This window comes from Bactrocera neohumeralis, chromosome 6 (assembly GCF_024586455.1).
Source record: "Bactrocera neohumeralis isolate Rockhampton chromosome 6, APGP_CSIRO_Bneo_wtdbg2-racon-allhic-juicebox.fasta_v2, whole genome shotgun sequence".
Classification (NCBI taxonomy): Eukaryota; Metazoa; Arthropoda; class Insecta; order Diptera; family Tephritidae; genus Bactrocera; species Bactrocera neohumeralis.
Window position 1 is genome coordinate 28,359,444 of NC_065923.1, and position 23,849 is coordinate 28,383,292.

Below are 23,849 nucleotides of genomic sequence, written 5' to 3' on the forward strand. Positions count from 1 at the left end.
AAAAAAAAAAGTTTAAATAATTATTTTTCTAAAACATCGATTTTTTTCAATTTCGACGACAATAAAAGTAAATATCGAAAAAAATCGATATGTTATCGATAAATATACATCATAAAATGAAATTTGTTACACTTAACGCACTGAGTAGTAAATCTCTTTTATACTGTCATCAAATTACCGTTTATAGTTTTTGAGGGATTAGAAAAATTTATCGATATCTTAATTCGGATGGCTACAAGAATGTTAATAGCGATAAATTTCAATTACACCTAATGGTATTGATGAACGATACTGACCAATTGTTTAGTTCCGATAATATCGATAACATTCCATATTTCGATAAATATTTTATCGATAAAAATCAATTTGTTAAACTAACTTACTGAGTAATTTTAATAACGCTTTCATTCTGTAATAAAATTAAAGTGTTTGTTAGAAAGATGAGAAAATTTATCGATATCTTAATTCGGATATATACAAGAATGTTTATAATAATAAAATTTCAATTACGCACAATCTTGCTGAAAAATAGCTAACAATTTTTAATATCTGATAATATCGAAAACATTCGATATATCAATAAATATTTTTATCGATAAATATCGATATGGAAATTTAAAATTTTTATACTGTAGCAACATTTTGGCAAAGAATTTAATAGTATTATTCACCAAACGGTTCGTTGAAGACTGAGATAAAAAAGAGTATATGTATAATATATGTATATGTATGTATATATACATACATACATACATATATGTAAGCTCATTGCCACGCCCACAAAATGCGGTTAATCGAAAATCGATAAAATGCCATAATTAAGCCACAAATTATATAAAACACTAAATTAAGGCCAGGGATTGCAGCAGAGGGGTGGCATATGTGGACTGACATTTTTATAAAACGTACGTGTCCTCGCCTTCTAATATGTTTGATGTGTATATCTCACAAATCACTAAAGCTATTTTAACCGAATTTTGCTCGAGATAAATCTTGTGGGCACGTCTTTCGATAGTGCGGATATAGGTGTAATTGGATGATGGGCATGTAACGATTATGTTGAAAATTTACAAAAAAACAAAGCAGCAATCGGAACAAAATGATAGACAAATAATAACTTTAAGGTACATCTCTAAATTTTCGACATCGGACCATAACTTCCCAAGATTCTAGGCACAGAATATGTGGACCACATCGCTTACAGCTGAATTTTTACCCAAAATATCAAGATATATAAGAGATATAGCTGTTGACAGCTAATTAGAAACGCTCCCTTTTTGTAAGGTGCTGATGAGTATAATGATTAAATGTTTTGGTATACCGTTATTTATATTCCTAAAACCTTATTTCGTTTGTGCTGCTCTATGTATTATTAAATACGCTAAGTTTTGTAGTTGCACAGTTGGAGTTCTGTTAATTTTTTCCCAAATGGTAAATGCGTTACGATATAGAAGGTAAATTAAGTGCGACAGCTAATTAGAAGCAGTTGTTTAAAGAATTAAAACTCCTCAAGGTATTAATTTTTATTAATAATATTATTGACTTCTGATAAGGATGCGTTTCAATGATGTGGTTTAAAATATATTAAAATGTATAATAATTATTCAAGTTTTTTAATGAGAAAATGCTTCAGCTGTACACCTGCTCTACTTAGTTACATTTTTGACCTTCGTCAGTCTGGAAAGACGTACAAAGAAATTTTGAATCAGGACAAAAAAAATATTTTCAATGTCCTAAGCATATACAGAATTTTAAAACTATTTCCAATGTTACATGCAAAGGAAAAGACTTAAGAACTTCAACAGAAATAGACCGCTGAATTATTACCATCGCCCGAAGAGACCCAAAAAAGAGTTCCACTGACATTCTAAATTGAAAAACTGAAGACCAATATAATGTCCAAATATCCAAGAAAACAATTTCCCGTCGTCTGGTCGAATTTGGACTTCACGGTAGGGCAGCACGCAGGAAACCATTGCTGACTAAATTCAAAGTAAACAACGCGTAGACTTTTCCATCTCTTATTGATATTGGATAACACATCAATGGCAGTATGTTGTTTGGAGCGATGTAACCAAAGTTAATCGCATAGATCCTGATGGTCAAAGGTATGTTCGCCGACCAATCTATCAAGAATTTGATCCTCGCTTTGTATCCCGCGTAGTGAAGCTTGGTGGAGGATCAATCATGAAATTTTTTTCCTTGGATGGTGTAGGTCCGCTCCATACGATTGATGTAATTTTAAAAAAGGAAAAATACGTCGGCATTCTAAAAAATGTCATTCTAACATGGACTAAGCAGGAATTTGCCTGTTATATGGAAATTCCAAGAAAATAACAATACAAAGCATACGGGAAAGTTGACACAAAGGTATTTTGTTGAAAATTCCATAAATGTTTTGGAGTAGCCTAAAGAGAACACATCTGGGTTGATGTCTAAAAAGCGGAAGGTACCAAAAATATCACAAATATGGATGTAATTTTTAATGAAATTAAGACGACTTGGCAAGCAACACTAGTGGTGAGCTGTCAGAGTCTTATAACGTCAATTCGCAATCGATGTGAAGTAGTATTAAGGGGGTATTCTGGTCGAGAAGCATGAATTTCAGGTAATTTTTAAAGTGTCGTAAAAAAGGCAATAATATTTTTACTATCCATTTTTTTTATTATTTTCTAATTTTAGAAGAGTACAAAAAAAACTTAAAAACTAAAAAAAGTAAAAAATTTCCAAAATGAAAAACTAAAAAACTAAAAAATTTCAAAAATTATGAGCTGACGAAGTGGGGGATCTCTAAAAATTTCCACGTGACCATACCCATGATTTCAACCCTCCTAGTTATCTGAAACCAAAAAAAAAAGATTATTAATCTAGAATAATGTCGCAATGGCCGAAACTACGGAAAAGTGGGAAAAAATTTTCTCACAAAATGGCGACTGCCGGAAAAAAATTTTTTTTTCGATCACTTTTTCTGACTATTTCGAATTTTTTAAAAATAATAAAAATAAAAATTTGGGGATGGGGCTAGTTCCAACCATTGACAAGCCTATAAAGAAGACTCTATAAAAATTTCAAGTAAATCGGTCCAGTAGAACCTGAGAAATCGTGAGTATCGTTTCGAAAAAGTCAGTTTTGAGAAAACGCGTTTAAAGTTTCGCGTAAAGTCTTTTGTTCGATTAGTTCCGGCCGAACCAGTTTGGATGCCGGGTCAGAAAAATGCCTATATCTCCAAAAATAATTTGAATTTTGAAAAATCCTCTTGTACACATATTCTTGAATAGTTAAACTTTGAAAATATAAAAAAAAGATTTTTTTAAATTTCTAGACCAGAATACCCCCTTAAAGTAAAATTGTTAAGTAAAAAAATACTACCTGAAAGTAAGCAATTCTACACGATTCTACACATTTTTGTTAAAAGCTTCAAAAAAAAATATTTTTTATTAAAATTATTACTATCAGAGTTTAAGTTTAACATAAGTTTTAATAAAATGAGTGAAAAAGCAGTAAAATTACGTGATTTATTGGAAAACAGCATCATTTACTTCAAACTACATACATATGTATGTACCAGTTCTAACTAGCTGTCAACAGCTGTATATAATTAATTGAAATTCGGAAAGAATCCTTTTCTGATGATAATATGACCGGATGTCAAAAATCGGTCAAATCGGGTCAATACTTCCGCTAATATAAACATTTTCGAACTAACGGTTGAGTTAGCTTATCAAATCAGGTTAATGCTCTTCATAGCGTCCTAATACAAAGATTTTGGAACTTTGGTCAGTATATAAGCTACCTTAGCAAAATTATGTGAACGTCTAAAACTAGATATCGTAAAGGGCGATATCGAAGTTCCCTACTTTTTTAAAGCAAAAACACAGAAACTTCGAATTTAATGGGGAATGTTTATTAATATTCGAAACAACATTCTTTGGCATTTATTTTTTGAAGATTATCTTTTTCAAATGTTGGTCGCGGCTCCCAGATGATCCATTCGTTGAATCCAATTTTCGATGACTCGTTCGAACATTTCGATTGGTAACTGGCAAATGACACGCGTGATGTTTTGCTCCAAGGCCTAAAACGAAACAGGATTCTTCGCATGGACCTTAGACTTTACACATCCCCACAAGAAAAAGTCTAACATCAAATAGTTGGTTATTATGGCACCATAACGGTCGCCATTGACGATGATTCCACCGGCCCACAAACCACACCAAAGCGTTTGTTTTTCTGGATGAAATGCCAGCTCTTGAATCTCTTCAGATTACTCCTTACATACCCGTTAAGCCAGAAATGGGCTTCAACGCTGAACAAAATTTGGCTCGAAAATATCGGATCTTCTTGGAACTTTTCAAGACCCCATAGAGCGAAGCGATGTTGCTTGGAAGGGCGAGCGGCTTCAGTTCTTGCACAAGCTTTATTTTGTACGCTTTAATCGATGTAAAATGCGCCAAGTCGTTCCATACGTCAGTCCGGGTTGGTGCGAACGTCGCCGAATCGATTCTTCACGGTCTTTCAGCTACGGCTGCTATATTTCCTTCACTGCGTGCTGGACGTGATATATTCGGTCGAATATTATCTAATAATGAATGCTGGGTCTCAAGTTGGGTGATGGCGCTGTGAATAGTACGCCCAGTAGGGCGATTATGTAGACCATAAGTTGAGCGAAGCTAGAGAAACGCATTCTTTACAGAACGTGAATTGAACGATTTGTAAACATTGTTCAGGCGTAAGTCTTCCCATGATGTAATGCCAAACAATACTGAACAAAAAAAAAAAACATGACAGCTTGCCCCGACTCACCCGAATCAACCGTTAATTTAGTTTAATAACGGAAAAGTGTGAAATCGGTACGCGGGAAGTTAATGTATTGAGTCCAGATCTGCTTTAAGCCCAAATAGACCCAATATAGAGATCATCGACTTTCCACCTGATGTCAATGTTGGTGAAAATGTATGATACTTTATTCACAACAATTTTGAATTGATAACCTCCTCTTTTTTTCCCCCGAAAAACTCAATGTAATCACAAAATGCCAATACCGTTTAATGCCATAACCCATTGTAGGTCAGTTTTCTATAGTAACCATTCGACAAACACTGCCACAGAACAGTTGGTGAATGCCTCCCGCGAGTCCTGTGAGTACATTAGTGGAGCGCGCCAAGGCGGGAGAGTGTCAACTGGCCAAGCAAACAGACAAGCAAATAAGCATGCGGATATGCGATAAAATTATACATAAATAAATAAATATGATGGCACGCGGACAATTAAATGAAGCGCTTGAAACAAAAGGACAACTGAAGAGTGGCATTATTTGTAGGTCTGAGGGAGTGTGTGTATGTGTGGTGGCACTAAAAGGTACTTGCATCGCTACACTATGGGAAATTAAAGCGGAGGAAGCAAAGAGTTGCAAGTTACCGATTCATATACACTTTACTAATTGTGGCCTGTAGGAAATTTAATAAAAATTACCAAAAAAAATATTATTTATAATTTTAATGAAATTTTCTTTTAAATTTATTTTGATGCCACTTTCCAGCGGTGCGCGTTGTATACAGTTACATTTGCATGTAAGTTTGTTTATTTGCTCAGCTGCCATATATAATGTGCCTTATGCCAATGGGAGTCCATTTACCTGCTGTGCCGCATCAACGGCATGACAGCCGCCAAGCAGCACATAGCACGCACAAACACCGCCATAGACAATCGAAAAAATAGATACGTATGCTCACACAAATCGGCGCAATTTTATAAACAAATGTATTTATGGATGTTGTGTCCGAAAGAAATATACATGCCGTTGGTACATAGACACAATTGGATATTTCGCGTATCTTCACCTGTGTGCCCTGTAGGAAATTTTTCGCAAAAATTAAATGAATAAAAAGCAAGAAAAAAATGTGTGCTTATCTTGTCCCCTCAAAGGATTTTTTATGGAGATCTTTACATTGACTTTTACCGTTCAGTTTGTATGGCAGCTATATGTTATAGTGGTCCGATCTGAACAATACGTCCGGAGATTATACCGTTGCCATGAAGAGTAATCTTTCCTAAATTTCGTTAAGATATCTTCTTAAATAAAAAAGTTATCTATACAGGGACTTGATTTGGATCGGTCAGTTTGTACGACAGCTATATCCACTAGGGATCCAATATTGGTGGTTCCGAAAAATAAGCCACTTCCAGGAGAGAAAAGTGCGTTAGCAAATTTCAAGATCGTTATATCAAAAACTGAGGTACCAGTAGGGATAACAAAATTAATTATTCATGTAAGGAACTCACTCGTTAATAATAATTTTAGCAACGGCTCAAGTAGCACTAAAAATGTTGCCTACATTTCGGTGGGCTAATAAACAGCTTGGTTGATATATAAAACAACAGATCGGATTTGAAGAAAAGTTATGTACTAAGATACTCTTATTATTTCATACTAAATATTTTTGAGGTTGCCCACAAAAGACCTGCTTCTAAAAGAAGGTAACTGTGAAAAGAACTAGAAGCTACGGATACGAGTATATGTTTTCACTATACATATATAACAGGTCACTTGAAAAGTCCCTGGCCTATCATAGAATTTTTTTTGGCAAAATTCATTTTTTTTTGTATTCAACATAGTTCCCTTCAAGGGTGATACACTGATTATAGCGATTAACTTTTCGATACCATTTTTGTAGTACGATTTGTTTCTTTGCTTCAAAACAGCTTCTTCATTCGATGATAATTTCTTTACAGCGAGCATTCTTTTGAAATCTGAGAACAGGAAATAGTTGCTGGAGCCATATAAAACTCGGATTTATAAGGCTTAAACATCTCCAAACACTGCTCAGAATCTTTAGTCCTCACTTAGACACGGTCAAAGCTATATAACAAACGTTCGAGTGGCAAACTGTTGAAATGCTGAACTTTAAAAGTGTCTCTCACTCGAGTAGGATCGATTTGGAAAAAAAAATTAAAATTCATTGGCGACTCTTACTCACCCACTTCCCTTATCATTTCATTGAGATTCAGATAACTCACATGTTGGCCGATATATGCGGTATAAAGTCACCCGAAAGTTCGAAAGTCACAATGTTATTCTTTATTGTATGTCATTATGTATGGAACTTATTTTGCATGGCAACTACGGCACGATTGCAGAAGTTCAGACGCTGAACCCGTTTTTCGAAGGTTTTCAAGCATAAATCGGCCGATACTGCTGCAATTTCATGTTGGATTCATACGAAGCCCAACAATCGTCGCTGGTTTGTTGGCATAGACCATAGACTTCACGTAGCCCTACAGGAAATAGTCCAACGGCGTCAAATCGCTCGACCGAGACGTCCAATCGACTGGGCCATTTCGTGAGATAGCACTTTAACCAAACATCCAATTCGGGTTATCATTGTGCGGTAAGGATTCCCATTCACAGTAACGTGCCGGTTTGATGATCATGGAAGAAGTAAAGCCTAATGACGCCGCCGGCCCATAAGCGCACCAAACCGTACTTTTTTCGAGATGCAATGGTGACTAACGGAGTATGTACGAATTTACATCCACAGGAATAAAGAATTTCACTGATATTACAAATCGTTTTTGTTTTACTTAAAAAAAACTTTTGTAGCGCTCTTATTGAAAAACTTGCTCTTAAAGTCTCTGACTCCGAATTTCCGTAGTAAATTTTAATAATTTCTACTCATTGTTGGATCGTATATATTTCCATGATGAAATGGCAAACCTCACTGAAGAGAAATGTCAAAAGAGCAGGAAAAAATATAGCGTCGTTTGCTGTCCCTATCGGTCTACTTTTGTGGCGACCCTATTGGAAAACCAATTATTACCAGAAAGGAATTCTTGAAATTCTGAATTTCAATTATATATATATCTTACATATTGGCCGATATTTTTGGTCAAAAGACAACTATAGGTACTAGGGTCCACATATTCGGTACTTACATAAGAAGTTGAGCCGTTTCGGTTCGATTTTGACCATTTGAACCAAATCGGTGGAGCAGGTTCTGAGATATGTGATTTCACCTGAAGGTGGCCGGTGCCACGCTCACCGTCCAATTTTGACCCCGACTCATTTAAAGCATTCCCATATAATTTCGAGGGTAAAATTAAATATATCTGGTATTTAGTTATTGATTTATAGCGCTTTTAGTAGCTTTTAAGGGTACCGTTATATGGAGAGTGGGTGGGGTTATTATCCAATTTTATTTATTTTGACATTGTACGTAGGAGTTCTTATAGTATTTGCTGTAGGCGTATTTGGTTTAGGAGATATATAGATTAAACTTATTAGAGGGCGAGGCCACGCCCACTTTTTCAAAATTTTCCTCCGAGGAATTTTTACCAAGGAATATGTCTACCAAAGTTCATGAAGATATCTTAATTTTTACTCTAATTACAGCTTGCACGGACGGACAGACAGTCGCCCGTATTTCGTTTGATTTTTTCATCGAATTTCATTGTTTGCTATTACCCAGCACGATTTTCAAACCAACATCTTATAAAGGCAAATTTGCTCATAAATTCAATGATAACCTAAAATGCTATATTTCATATAGAGCAGGTCTCCTCAGAAGAAGCTCCTTAACTCATAGGTCTTTAATTTTTTCCAAGAAAAATGCTTACTCATCATCCCATCTGTCAATGGGTAAATGCCCTGTCTTGCTGATCAATCAAATGCGTTTTATGAGTTTCGACCAGGTGATTGCCTTTCACGTCTGCTATATAATCGTAACTTAAACAAGTGGACAACGAACTCATCCTCCAATGAGTCATGGGCGCATGCAGAGCGTGAACTCGCTCGCTTTATGTACAAAAGTACCTGCAAACAACAATGCCGCCGCCCACAGCATGCCACACGCCTTTCCGACAGGGTCGGCTGTGCTCGTTAAAAACGCGCAAGGTGTGTGTGGGCAACCGCCGACTAGCGGTCATGCCATTGGACTACTGCTCGACAGCAGTTGAGCGCGAGCACGCGGTTCGAGTGGACATTGGCACGGGCAATTGAAGGATTAAGCAGCGCAAAGGCCAAAGCAATTAGCGGCAGCAAAGCCGAACCGGCACTTTACAACTTACAAACACACATATACATATATACACACATACATATACATACACGCATACTTATATGAAACGGCTTTTTACACTAATCTTTCCGGCAAAGGTGTGAAGTGCTGAAATGCAAGTGTCGCGGGCTAAGCGCATCCTTAAGGCGGCGCAGTGAATAACGTCATCGTTGCCGTTATACCGTTATACATACATATGTGGGATATCTCATAGGCGTTGAATGCAGTCATCAACACACAATCAGTGATCTGTTGAGCGCCCAGAGCGCTGCTCGAATTCATTTGCGCTATATTTTCTGCATTTTTTTTTTGTTTTTTTTTGGGGAGGCTTTGTTTGTTGTTGTGAATTTTTGAACAGCGCATAAGACGCCCACGGGTTCTTGGTACGCTTTCTGGAGAATATCGCAGCACTTGTGTTGTAGGAATTGAATGGCGCGGTCGTCTAAACACAATTTTCGCCGACTCGAAATAGCCTACGCGATAGCGAACAACAACAACAAAGATTTATGTATCATTTCAGTGCGTCGGCATGCAGGCACATGTGTGTGTGTGAAAGTGTCTGCCTGTGTTTATGAAATATAAAACAAACAGAATTTGTGAAACAATAAACAATTCCAATAAAAAGGTGATAAAAGAAATAAAAAAAATTAAATTGAAAATATATATATGTATGTATATTGAAAAAATAATAAAAAAAAACAATTTTCAACAAATTGTTAATTGAAAATTTAACGGAAATATAACAATTATGGTACTAATGTGATAGAAAACATTAAAAAAAATTTCAAAAATTTTTCGCTTGAAAAAAAAGTTAAATGTGAAACAATTCTAATTAAGAAGTTAAATAAAAAATTAAAAAAAAATTGAATTGGAATATACAAAAATTAAAAAAAAAAAAACTAATTGGAAATTTAGCGGTAAAAAATAAAATTTAAATTTAAAATTAAAGCAAAACGAAAATTCTGAAAAAATAAACAATTTCAAACAAAAAATATTGAGAAAATAAATAAATAAAAATTTTTAATTGGAAAATTAATAGAAAAAATTTTAAAAACAAATAACAACAGAAAATAAAACAAATATTTGTAAAGTAGTTGATTGGAACAACCGAAAAAAAATTAAAAAAAAAAAACTGTTATTTGGAAAAACCTTATAAAAATGTAAGAAAATATTTTTGAAAAAAAAAATATTTCAAAAAATTTCAAAAATATGTAATGGAAAAAACGATTATGCAATTTATTGAAAAAATAAAATTTGGATACGTCTAAAAAAATAAAAAAAAAATAAAAAAAAAATAAAAAAAAAAGTTGGAAAAAATATTAAAAAAAAATTCAAAAATTTCAAAAATAGGGACTGGGAAAAAAGGATTGAAAAAAATATTTATTGGTCAAAAATAACTTAAAATTGTATTAAAACAATAATAATAATAAGCAATTTTTTAATTGTAAAAGCAAAAAAACAAAAAATTAAATAAAAAAGCGAAAAGTTAAAAAATGTTTTAATTGAAAAAGAAAAAAAAGTTAGTTGAAAGTTCAAAAACAAAAATAAATTGATTGAAAAAAATAATAAAAACATTTAATTGAACAAGTAAAACGAATTAAATTTTACAAAACAATTTTAATTGCAAACACATCACACAATTTAAAAAAAATTTCAAAATTATTAATAAAAATCCTTAAAACATAAAAAAATAATAATAAAACATTTTTAATTGAAAAAGCAAAAAAAAGTTTTAATTGAAAAAAAGGCCTTGATTGAAAACATAATAAAAAAAATTAATTGAGAAAAAAATAAAAGTTTTAATTAAACAGTAAAAAAAAAATATTGAAAAAAATTATTAATAAAAAAATTTAAATTGAAAAGGCAAAAAAATAATAATTTACAAAAAAATTTTAATTAGAAACACATTAAAAAATTTCGGAAAAAAATTTCAAAATATTAATAAAATTCCTAAAACATGTCTGCGCAACGACATCAAGGCGTCAGCCAAATGTGCGCGCCAACATTAGTGAAAGCAATTAAAGATGTTCGTGCTGATGTGGCAACAACACAATATTCATGGTCACTAATAGCCGCTTTCGTCATAATTATTAGCAGTTGTTGTTGTTGTAGCAGCGTAACGGCAGCTGCCAGTAGTGCTGCGGCGGATACGAGATATCATTGTGCCTTCATCGATACAATTAATGTGACGGGTATAGCCTGGGCGTATGAGCAACCTAATGTGACGGCGGGGTTGAATAGCACAAGCAACAACAACAACAACAACAACAACACAAATAACAAAAATTACATTGTTAGTAGTAATAACAGCAGTGCCAGCAGTAACAAAATTTTTACCGACAACAACAGCAATATCAGTGACAGCAGCAACAATAACAACAACAACAACATTATTGCCAGCAAAAACAGTAGTGACACTGATATCCATAACAACAACAATATAACCGATATCAATATCAATAACAACAACAACAGCATCAACGACAACAACAACGACAATGCTGCCTTACTAAGAAGTCTCGGCATCACCCACATACCACCCGAGCTAGTTGCCGCCTACACTTTCATCATTAAAGATGGCATACGCGTGCCGGTGGAGCGTCACATGCGCGCCTGCATTTGTAAGCTGAAACCCTGCATTCGCTTCTGTTGCGCCGAGGGCCACTACTATGATACGCTGAGTAAATCATGCGTTTCCATTGCTAGCGTAATCGATGCTGATATGGTGAATGCTACGCAGCAGCAGCAACAACAACAACAGCAACCACACAGTCTTGCGTTCGCGCTGACGGGCATGGATCATCACGAGGTGGCGGTGCGGCACAGCAACGGCAGCACACGCTTGGTGCGTACCGCGCATCACTTCAATGTAAATATTGGTGTGCCGTGCGCGCGAATGCGTTACGTTCACCGAGACAATCAACTGGTGCATTGGACGCTATTCGAGGTAAAGTTCATTGACATGTCACATATGATTTCTTACGGAAATATCCTATATACTTAAAGTTACTCAATCAATGCACTTGCTGGTTTAAGAAAAATCATAATTCGGGATATTTTTGCTCATGAAATGATGAGCCCATTCTTATTAACCAAGTATTCGGTCGTCAACAGAAGTTCTATAAAACGATCGTCTAGCATGGAAAATTCATTAATAGAATATTGCCTACACTTAGGCTGTTTACATATTTTTAGCCAAGAACAATACATTTAGCCAAGACATATACGAAAAAGATCACAAAAATGTTTATTGTCTTGGATAACAACCTGCGCCAAATATGATATCTGGATATCAGGTCAAATAAAAAAGTTTTCCATACAAGCACTTGATTCCGATCGTTCAGTTTGATGACAGCTGCATGTTATAGTGGTTTGATATCGGCCGGTCAGACAAATGCGCAGCTTTTCATTGACAAAATTACGATTCAGATCGATATCACAGAAAGTGAGGGACTGCTTTGTAAAAAAGGAACTTCTAGCATTGATGGAACGATAATTTTTGGTTAAAAAGTGATCAATTGACCTACCACTGTAAAACACGTTTTTGGCAGAGTTCGTTTTTTTTTTCTTCAGTGTAGATTCCTTCCTTATAGCGACCTTCCAACCTTTCGATACCATTTTCGTGGTACTATTTGTCCTTTGCTTCAAATACGCTTCAGTTTAGGCGATCACCTCTACATTCGACGAAAATTTATTCACAGCGGGCATTCTTTAGAGATCTGAACAGGAAATTGTCGCTGGGGGACAGATCTGGAGAATTCGGAGGATGCAAAGCCTAATTCATCATTGTTTTCACTGATTTGTAAAACGATACATGGCTTGGTTGTGCAGCTCTTTCTTTTTTCTTCAATAACGCTGTGTAATAGTCGCTGTTGATGGTGCCTACTTTTTCGAGGCAGCCAATAAAAAATATTCCGACTGTTGGGTTTTTCCGCTTTGGAGCGGGTTCATCATTTGCAGTCCACAAGGATGACTGTCGATTAGACTTCGGAGTAAACTGATGCAGCAATGTTTCATCTATTGTCACATATCGACGCTAAAATTCGGGTTTATTGCGCTTGAACATCTCCAAACACTGTTCTGAATTATCAACTCGTCGTTGTGTGCGTTCGAAAGTGAGCTTGCGCGGCACCCAATTTGCACAGAGTTTGATATCTTTAGAGTTCCTACTATCTCGAACAACTTCACTGTACGGTTATCCAAAATAATTCTGTGTACTTTTTTGATGTTTTCGTCGCTAACAACCTCTTTTGGGCGTTCACTGCATACACAGATTTCGGAGATTTCACCACGTCTAAACTTAGCATGCGAACTTTTGATGGCTGATTTTGCTGAGGCGACGTCCGGAAATTCGCCACCAAGCCAATTTTTTGTTTCAACTGAATTTTTTTCTTTCAAAACGCAATATTTTATCAACGCACGAAATTTCTTTAAAAAAAACAGAACAAATGTTTTTTTCAGCAAAATCAATTTATTTTATTCAATATAGCCTCCTTCTGCTTCAATACAGTTTTTTGCACGGTCCAAAAGCATGTCGAACGAGTGTTTTAGCTCGTTGGCCGGTATGGCCGCCAGTATGCCGGTGCAAGCCTTTTGAACGGCCTCAACATCTGCATAGCGCTTTCCTCTCATGGGCAAATGCATTTTTCCGAAAAGAAAGAAGTTGCACGGTGCCACATCAGGTGAATACGGGGAGTGGTTAATAGTTAAAATGTGATTTTTGATCAAATAAACCTCTTTAATGATGTCCTTCGAATGTTGGATTCTGAACAATTTTTGGTCGTCAGTCAATTTGTGCGGAACAAACCGTGCCACACCTTTCGTAACCCCAAATGTTGGATCAAAATGCGATAAATCGATGTTTTGGAGATGTTCAATTCCATTTCTATGAATTTCAATGATGATTTCGGCTGATTTTTGATGAATTCACGCACAGTTTCAATGGAATTTCCGGTGATCACGGATTTTGTTTGGCCCACATGTTGATCGTCATTTATGTCCTCACGACCACTTTGAAAACGTTGAAACACTCGTGCACTCTGCTACGGGATAGGCAATCATCGCCATAAACTTATTTCATCAATTGAAACGTTTTGGTAAAAGTTTTACCAATTTTAAAACAAAATTTAATGTTGGCTCTTTGTTCGAAGCTCATTTTCGCACCGATAACACAAACATGCTGACACTTAAAACGCAATAACTTCACTTCCAATCCATGAAATGTCATGAAATTCTCATTGGACAATCGATAAAGATAGCAGTTTCTAACGCACCAGTCGATATATAGATGGCGCCAATGGATTTATTGAGTGATATCACACCGTTAGTCGTTTTTCTGTGGAGATACATAAAGTTTAAAGACTATGCGGACAATCCCATTCGATTCAGGCCTTGGTGCAAAACATCACGCGTGTCATTCGCCAGTTACCAGTCGAAATGCTTGAACGAGTCGTCGAAAATTGAACTCAACTGATGGACCATCTGAGACGTAGCCACGATAAACATTTCCCCATTAAATTTGAAGTTTTTGTGTTTTTTCTTTTAAAAAAAGTAAATAACCTCGAAATGGATCACTTTATATTAAGTCCAGCAGAAGATAACGAACAAATTTAGTTGAAATTTGACGCGTTGTTCCTGAGATATTTTAAATAACTGTTAGAAACTCTCATGACTAAATCCTTTTATTATTTTTCCTTCCAGAATGGTTCCATTGCCCATCGAAATTACTTATTTTCGAACTATTATTGTTATACACCGCACCAATTGGACAATATTACATGGGAGTGGCAACCATTGGCTTGTGTACCCAAGAAATTGCCCTTCGTTCTGACAACCAAAGAGTGGACCTATGCAATTTGTAAGTGAAAAATTCCATTCACATTATTGTATAATTGAAAATGTTGATGTTGTTAGAACAATAGAAAATGAAAATGTACCAAGTTTTATTTCCACAAATATCGTGTAAAGTTCTGTCTAAATGCCGACCTCCCAATGTAGCTTTTGTTAATGTAAAAAAAATTGATAAAAAATTTGTCGGAAAGCATCGGGACCTATACTACAAATAAGTAAAGGACTTGATATACATTCTTCAAATGATCATATACTGTTGTAGTTAGGTAAAACTTCGATCAATTCTTTCATCGATATGCTGCTGCAATAGTCTAATATATCACTTAAGAAGGCGGCAGAAATCTAGGGAGTTAGAGAAATTTTCCGAGGTTATACATAATTCTTTTTCGGGAAGAAAGATTTTAAATTCAGTCGTTAAATTTATCACCACTATAAAAAACAAAAACCGAAAATAGACAATTTGAAAATTTGTTGTTGGTAAGATAGTATAAAACACCTACAAGGTTGTCACCTGTTCAGAAAATATAAGATAATGATATGGGCTTCAAAGTAAAGAGGCGGGCGAAATTATTAATTTTAATTTATTCTTCAAAATCTATATCGTCCTACTGAAAGTAATACCCCTTGGCACCAATACACTTTTTCCAATCCTCGAAAAATTTGATAAAATCAATATCGAATATCGAAACAGACTCCAATGCATCAAGCATTTCACTCTTAATGTCTTCAATTGACTCAAAACGGTTTCCCCGGAGCGGTCGTTTGAGTTTGCTGAATAGCCAGAAGTCACACGGAGCTAAATCAGGCGAATACGGTGGTTGCGGCATGATATTGGTTGAAATTTTGGCGAAAAACTCACGAAGAATCAATGCAGTATGCGGCGGTGCTTTCTCGTGGTGCAAAAACCAAGATCTGTCAGCCTGAAATTCCATCTTCTTTTTACGAATAACTTCGCGCGAATGACGCATAACACTCAAATAGTATTCCTTAGTGACAGTTTGGCTGGTCCGAAGGAATTCTGAGTACACCACACCTCCAGAATCGAAAAAAATGTCAACATAACCATAATTTTTAACTCTTAGACGTGTTTTTTTTTTGTCTTCGGCTCGTATTTGTCTCGATATTCGGCTGATTGATCGTTTGTTTCCGGGTCGTAAGCATAGATCCAAGACTTCTCACCAGTGATAATGACAACCTGGCAGTCGGAAAGCATTGTTTCATAGACGATAACTCGAGGCTGTTTTTCAAAAAAATTTAATGATTTTGGAACAAATCGTGCTTTCACTTTTCTTAGGCCCAAATGATCTTTCAAAATGGTTTTCACTGAGCCTTTCGATATTCCTAAGATGCCAGCAAGATCTCTGATTGTTATTTGTCGATTCTCAAGCATCAATTCCATGATTTCAATGACGTGTTGATCATTAGTTGATGGTGATGGCCTTCCTGGATGTGGTTCATGGTCGACGCGTTCTCGACCCTCTTTGAATACTTTGTACCAATTAAAAACACTTGCTCGCGACAAATAATTATCACCGAAGGTACTTTCTAATATTCTAAACGTTTCGGCACTTGAAATTGGATTTCTCACACAACATTTAAGGGAAGTTTTTTGTTGAATAATTTCACTCATCGTAAAAATCGCCAAATGCACCTTATGTATTTCAGAAAGACAAGCATATACTAAGCACTAATGATTATTTTGTTGAATGATATTGGACAAGATGTCACTGACAGTTATACCAACCTAGAAAAAAAACATTTCGACGTATGGGTGTTCGAGCGAAATTTAAATTAAAAAGTCTTACTATTTTTTGCCCACAGTAGTATGTGATGGGGAAAATATTTATTCGATTTAAGACGTCGTCGGCCATGTCTCCAGCATTTATAATCAATTTATGTCCTATATCTAAATATTGTCTGATACTTAGCTGATGGCTATTAAAGTAATACGCCCACCAGCGTTGATGGGTACGTGCTCGCTGATGCGAACTTAAGGCGAACCGCTAACTATTGGCACTTATGATTAAAATATTTTAAAAATGCTTTTAGTTTTTTATTGGCGATTTCTGCCAAAAATAACTCATTTCAATAAGATATTCATAAAAGAAAATTCCATAACTATTTTTAGAACTTAAAAAACTATATTTAGTTGGAGGCAACTTCTGTATTTTATATATATATGTAAGTATGTAAATGTATTTTATATATACGTACATAAGTATGTATGTATGTGCGTATGTTCCATTTGGTTTGCGCACACAATCATATTTTCCAGCCACGTGTGAATTTGCAATTATTTCCCTTTTTTAGTTAGCGCTACAATATTTTATCGCTAATTATAGACACACACATTCGTACTAAATGTGGATGTGTGTGTGTGTGTGAGTATTTTCATTTAATAATTGCAAGTAGCGCGTCCATTTGCTAACCGTTATTTGCTGTTGATCCAACAAATTGCATTTTGCTCAAAGCACAGATAGAAATAACTACAACAAATCGATTTGCCACAAATTCGAACAACTGATTAAATGTAAACAAAGTTTATTGATTTTGGTTTTGGAAGAAAACACACAAATTTCATATGCCAAAGTAAGCAACGGACCGTGTGAGTTTTCTCATAATTTATTGCGCGCCATGTGAATGTTTGTAGGTATATATGTATGTACATACATACATACATATGTGTGTTGGTATTTGGCGTGGAGTGTGAGCGGTATTGATTTGTAGTTAAATGGGCGTAATGTGCTATTAATTGCACATTAAGGTGGTGCGAAAAAAATGAAATATTAATTGTATAGTATATACATACATACATACAGATGTACATATATGAGTATAGTGTAGCAGTTGATTTTATAATTTGAAAGTTGATTTTGTAGTTTGAAGTTTTATAAGATGGCAACCCTAAAATATGTACATATGCATTCAAAATATTTTTATTTGCAAACATTTTTCTCGCAAAAATTTGGTATTTGAGTACAATAACTGCAAACAACTTATTTTATTTTAAACAGGTGGCAACTCCAAAAAAAAATTTTTTTTTGAGCAATTGGAAATTGATTCTGAAATTACAGTCCTTTTCTAATGATTGATTAATTTTGTCAAATTACCAACCCTAACTTGAAAAAACGTATTTCAACATTTCTCTTTAACACCAAATACAACAAACCTGCTTCTCAATATAATTTTTTTTTATAATATTTGATAATGCAAAGTGTTTTTATTTATTTTAGATAGGTGACAACTCTATTACAATAATTATTTTAATATTTTTTAATAAAAAAAATTTCTACTTTATATCCATTTCCGGAATATTTACTTATGTTGCGCAAAGTGGCAGCCCTAACGGAAAAACTTATATCTCGTGACTCTTTTAACACCAAATACAATGTAATGCTGTTTCAATATCAACATTTTTTATACTGTTTGACGGCTAAAAACATTTTTAGTTTTTGAAAAAGGTGGCAGCTCTATGCAAAACTTTATTTTAGTAATTTTCAGCAAAGAAATCATTCTAACTTATACCCAACTCCACATTATCTACTTTGTTTGCTAAAATTGGCAATTTTTTAATTATGTTGCGCTAAGTGGCAACCCTAACGGAAAAAACTTATATCTCTCTGACTCTTTTTAACACCAAATACAATGTAATGCTTTTTCAATATCAACATTCTTCATATTGTTTGACGATTAAAAGTATTTTCAGTTTTTGAAAAAGGTGGCAGCTCTGTGCAAAACTTTATTTTAGTATTTTTCAGTTAAAAAGTCGTTCTAATTTATACCCATCTCTCAATTATCTACTTTTGTTGTAAAAATTTGCAATTACTTACTTATGTTGCGCAAAGCGGCAACCCTAACTGATAAGAACGTGTTCAAACAAATTTTTTTTTTTTGAAACTTATGTAATACAACGCCAAGCCTTCTCATTTTCAACATCATGAACATTTCTTACGATGTTATGCGGGGCAAAGCATTTATATTTATTGAAACAGGTGGCAACCCTAAGAAAATATCTATTTTAATATTTATCAATTAAGTGGTCGCCCAAACTTACACCCACCTCCCAATTACATACTTATGTTGCTAAAATTGGCAACCCTAATTGAAAAGAACCAGTAAAGTTCCCTCATGGGAAGATTGAAACAAAGCAACTAAACCTTAAAAAAATATTTTTTCTGTAGGCATCGCAATTAAAGTGTTAAGAAGATTTCTGCATAGAACATAACTTTCATCTTGACTTACTCAAAAGAGCAGAGAGTTTAATCTCCATAGAGGCAAAAAAGGAAGACATGTGTTCTGTTATTTACGTGTAAGAGATCTCAGATGAGAACTCCTTTAGATCTCAGTACTTGTAATGTAGCGAAAGCAGATAGTATAGCTTTAAGGTTCATGAAACCCCTTTGAACTTTCTCCGGTAGTACCAAAACCAAAATACCCTACAAGAACTTAATTTTCATTTGTATGGCAGCTTTACTATATGCTATGGTGATTCAATCTCCACAAGTTGTACGGATATTGTAGCATTGGCTTGGCCAAATTTCGTCAATATATCTCGTCAAATACAAGGACATGATTTAGATCGTTCATTTTTTTTTTAACTGAGGACTAGTTCGCGACGAATGGGCGCACGGACAAACGGACATGCTATCTCGACTCAGTTCGCCCTCCTCATCATTTATATACACATTTTATAGTGTCTCCGACGCCCACACAGCTCCAATGTTTTTCATAACTTAACTTCAGCAAAGGCGATTCGACAAAATGGGGAGACTTATACTTATAATAGATCCAATTAAAATTCGTGATTTAATAGGCACAAATCTTTATTATCGCCTGGGATCGCTTTCAGTGCCTCCAGCGAATTTTGTGTTTTCGTTTTCGGCTTCCACTCATTTTTGGAGCACTATTCGTTCGATTACCAGACAGTTTCGAGGTTATAGTCCTGACAGACGGCAGCGTTAATCCGGGTTAACTGCGCACTTAATCAGATCCAAATTTGTAGGTGACAGACGGCAGCTATGCAAGTTTTAAACTCTCGTAAACGGCTAATTGTCATTTTAAAATACTATTTTCAATAAAAATGGATAGAAGATAATCATTGCGGTTGTTAGCCGAACAATTTTTACAAAACCATTTTTTATTACAAAAACATATCAATGCGTTATTTTTAAAACTGCATCATAATATAAAATTTCTTGTTTTATTATTGAAAATTTGAAAAACAGCTGTCAGAGGAGCTTGTTTTTCATTCACAATAGATTAAAATTTAGTATTTTTAACTGTGTTGCCAACGAAAATGCAGCTAACTTTCTAAAATTTTGAGGAGTTAGCAATGGAGTTATCTTCATTAACTCCTGAATTAATCCGGATTAATGCAGTCTAACATTTATATGCATCATACCCATTAACCAAATGTGTGGAGTCGCTTCATAAGAGATGTTGTGATCCTCTGCTTTCTCTGTGATGCTAACACGAAGCTTTTCAAAGCCTGCTTCTTTAATATTATCGATGCATTCGTCATTAAGAGAGGTGACTAGACTTTCGATGTCTTCACGATCTTCACTGAATGCTTTAAGCCACTCAAGTATTTGAGTTCGTGATAAAATAGACTCTCTAAAACAAGTCTGGCCTTAATTTTCTGTTAGTCTAAAATTTTTTTAATGGATCACCCTAATACGTGGGTATTTACCAAAAAATAAATTCAAATAAATATTGAAAATCACATAATTCTCTACAAAATCGAAAAGTTCAAAGTGAGAAGATACAGTTAGTCATTTATCTATTTACAGGTTTTTTATAATTCAAAAAAGCCCGTGATTAATGTTTCTATAGAAAAGCGTTAACAGTATTTAATTTTTATGTTTCCGTTAACATAACAAACATGTGTTTAGACTAGCCGCTAATTTAAACGATTTGACTCGCCCACAGGTTTAATACTGGCTGTCATCTGCATGTTTATCATTCTCTTCATCTACCTATTCGCCAGCAATCTACGTAACACATTCTACGGCGTTGCCATCAAGGTCTACACGCTGTGCATTATCTTCGGTTATTCGATAATGGCGCATCTGACGCTCACCGATCCTGCAGAGTTTATGCCGTGGACTTGCATCAATTTGCGTAAGTTTGTTTTGGCTTTTCTACACTTTGTTCTTGTCTTCCTTTGTTTTAATATTAGTAAATTTTTCGCTCTTTTGCAGCCGCCTGTGTGATCATTTACATGGTGTTATCCTTCTATATACTGAGCTTGATCAGTTTCAACTTTTATATGCATTTCCATGATATTATCATGTCGCGTCTAATGTTTTGGATTATATTCTTTCCGATCGCCCTTTTGACGGTCGGTTGGTCGATATTCGCGGCAAACAATGACTATGATGGAAGGGCCATATTTGGCGGCGGCGACACCTGTTGGTTCGATCGTAAGTTGCCTTATGCCTGTTTGTTTCGTATCTTAATTTCTTATCGAGTATTAGTTTATGTTTTTCCTCAATGTCGTTTCTTCCGACTTTCTTTCAGCTCGCAACTGGTCCATCATGGTCTACTATTATGCGCCCATTTTCATCGCTTGTGTTATCTGCATATTTTTCTATATACTAACCTTGATCCGTATCAGTGAAGGACAGGACTATAATTTTCGTAAGGCTGCGGAAACACTCGACGAGAATCGGTATTTATAAATTGATTCATTTTCATTTCAAACCGCTTACATTTTAACCTCTCAATACTTTTACTACCCATCCTCACAGCTTTAAATCGTTCTTTAAGTTCTTCAGCTATACCTTCATCGTCTTTTTGGTCTGTGTCACTTCGTTCGCCATCAATTATTATCGCGAAGATCCCACGCACATCAACTATGCCGTCTGTTTGTTCATCATTTTCCATGGCTTTGGCGCATTGTACGCTTTGATTGGACAAAATCAGGAGGTTCAAAACTTTCTGCGACGCATCGAGGATGATGTGTAAGTTGAACGGTATTTTTTTAGTGATAGATTGAATTGTGATAGAATTGTATTACTACTTTATTAACTGTGATTGGTGTTCTCCGAGATGCAAATAATATTGTAAGGTAATTAGAGCGGTAAGCTCGAAACTAGTGGCTTCACCTATAATGCAGTTTCAAGGGAGGTTTTATCTTACTAAAAAATATTATTAAATATGATATTATTAAATATTTTTTTCAATTTGAAACTATTTTACAACAACAATTCTACTATAAATATATATCTTTTGCAGCAGCAGCGATGACGATGAGATGACGGACAGCGCCGTGCCCATGTCGGGCTTCTAAGCATTTCGTTTCGACTTTTGCTCAAGATCAGCCGGATCGGCTCGGTTTGCGCAACTGATTATTATAGTTTTTGTTATTGTTTGAGTATAAATAAGTTGTTTTGAGTCGTGTATGTACAAAATATATATTGTAAACTATAAATGTACTTATATAAAATAATAAAGCGTATAGTTCTTATGTAGTTATTATAAAAATATATTGGAGTGATTTTATGCACCAATATTATAGGATACTTTCTTCTGCAGTAGCTTTTTTTCTTCGCCCAAAATAACTTTCCATATCCCAGCAATCCATGAAGAACACAATACTATTAGTTCTAGATATTTGAGACGAACTACCACAGCACCATGATCGACTGCTTAAAGTCTCTAGGATTTCGTTTAGGTCTACCACAGCATCATCATTCTCTGCTTAAGGTCTCTAGGATTTCTTTAAGGTCTACCACAGCACCATCATAAGGTCTCTAGAATTTCTGCTTAAGGTTTCTAGGATTTCTGTTAGGTCTACCACAGCACCATTATCGACTACTTAAGGTTTCTAGGATTTCTTTTAGGTCTACCACAGCACCATTATTGACTGTTTAAGGTCTCTAGGTTTTGTTTTTAATTATACTGCTTAAGGTCTCTAGGATTTCTTTAAGGTCTACCACAGCACCATTATTGACTGCTTAAGGTCTCTAGGTTTTGTTTTTAATTATAACCTCCCCCAAAAGCTATAAATAATCTTACAGAGAGTGGAGCAGACGCTTAAAGATTCATCTATGGAAACTTTCTTTTCTTATTCTCTGGATATATTGGCAGAGCAGCTTAGCTTTCCATTATTCCGAAAGCCTTCTGTTGGTGTTCTGGTCTGTCGTCTATGAAAACTGAAAATCAGATCTCTAAAAGTCTACCTCCCATCTAATCGCATTTCTCATCTAATCGCCATTTATTGCGTAGTGACCTTTCTTGACCACAAATATATTTTTTTGTGAGTTATTATCTTTTATTAAGCTCAAGATATTCTTTCAACTTTTTCCATCACATCATTGACTTTCCTATATAAAATTTAGGACTCTTCTGCGAATTTTTTCGCCAATCCTTCAATGGAACTGGACATTAACAGCTTTATTTTTACCTGTATGCATTAGTGAAAGATCTTTTAGCAAAGATCAAATCTTACTTGAACCATATTACTGTGCAACACTCTCAATAGAATGTGAAACTGCTTCAACTTTAAAACAATGATATGATATGTGATGTGGGCGATCAAAGCTAGAAAAGTGCATCTTTAAGTTCTATCACTAGTTTTAAGAAATATGTAAGCCAAAAGATATAAGACAAATTCAAAGGCTGAAGAGTATTCGAGTAAAAATTAATATTTTTCATTGTTATTCAGATTATTACATTGTGTGTACAACTCTTTATCTTTTATAATAAATTTTGTAAAAAAAATGTTGAAGTATTTTTCTGAATATTAAAAAAACAGCGAAGATCGTTTTTCCGCCCCCAAGACGGTGCGACGGCCCCCTTCTCCCCCCCCTAGCTACGCCACTGCTAAAAGTCTACCTCCTATCTAATCGCATTTCTCATCTAATCGCAGTGTATGACCTTTCTTGACCACTATATTTTTGTATTATTATCTTTTATTAAGTCAATAAACTGTTCTCTTTGCAA

General features: G+C 34.9%; 1 protein-coding gene across 2 annotated transcripts; it reads left to right on the forward strand.

Annotated features, from left to right (window-relative positions):
• Window positions 1-10,795: 10,795 nt before the first annotated feature.
• On the forward strand, window positions 10,796-22,390 carry LOC126761759 (probable G-protein coupled receptor Mth-like 8). 2 transcript variants are annotated; one of them, XM_050478138.1, is made up of 7 exons: window positions 10,796-12,000; window positions 14,754-14,910; window positions 20,832-21,023; window positions 21,104-21,325; window positions 21,423-21,573; window positions 21,653-21,865; window positions 22,143-22,390. In XM_050478138.1, exons 1-7 carry the CDS (start codon window positions 11,011-11,013, stop codon window positions 22,192-22,194), a joined length of 1,977 nt encoding a protein of 658 aa, XP_050334095.1. In that variant the 5' UTR covers window positions 10,796-11,010; the 3' UTR covers window positions 22,195-22,390. The 2 variants fall into 2 exon arrangements, with proteins under 2 accessions (XP_050334095.1, XP_050334094.1); XM_050478137.1 differs by having other exon boundaries at window positions 10,801-12,000; window positions 22,140-22,390.
• Window positions 22,391-23,849: the final 1,459 nt, after the last annotated feature.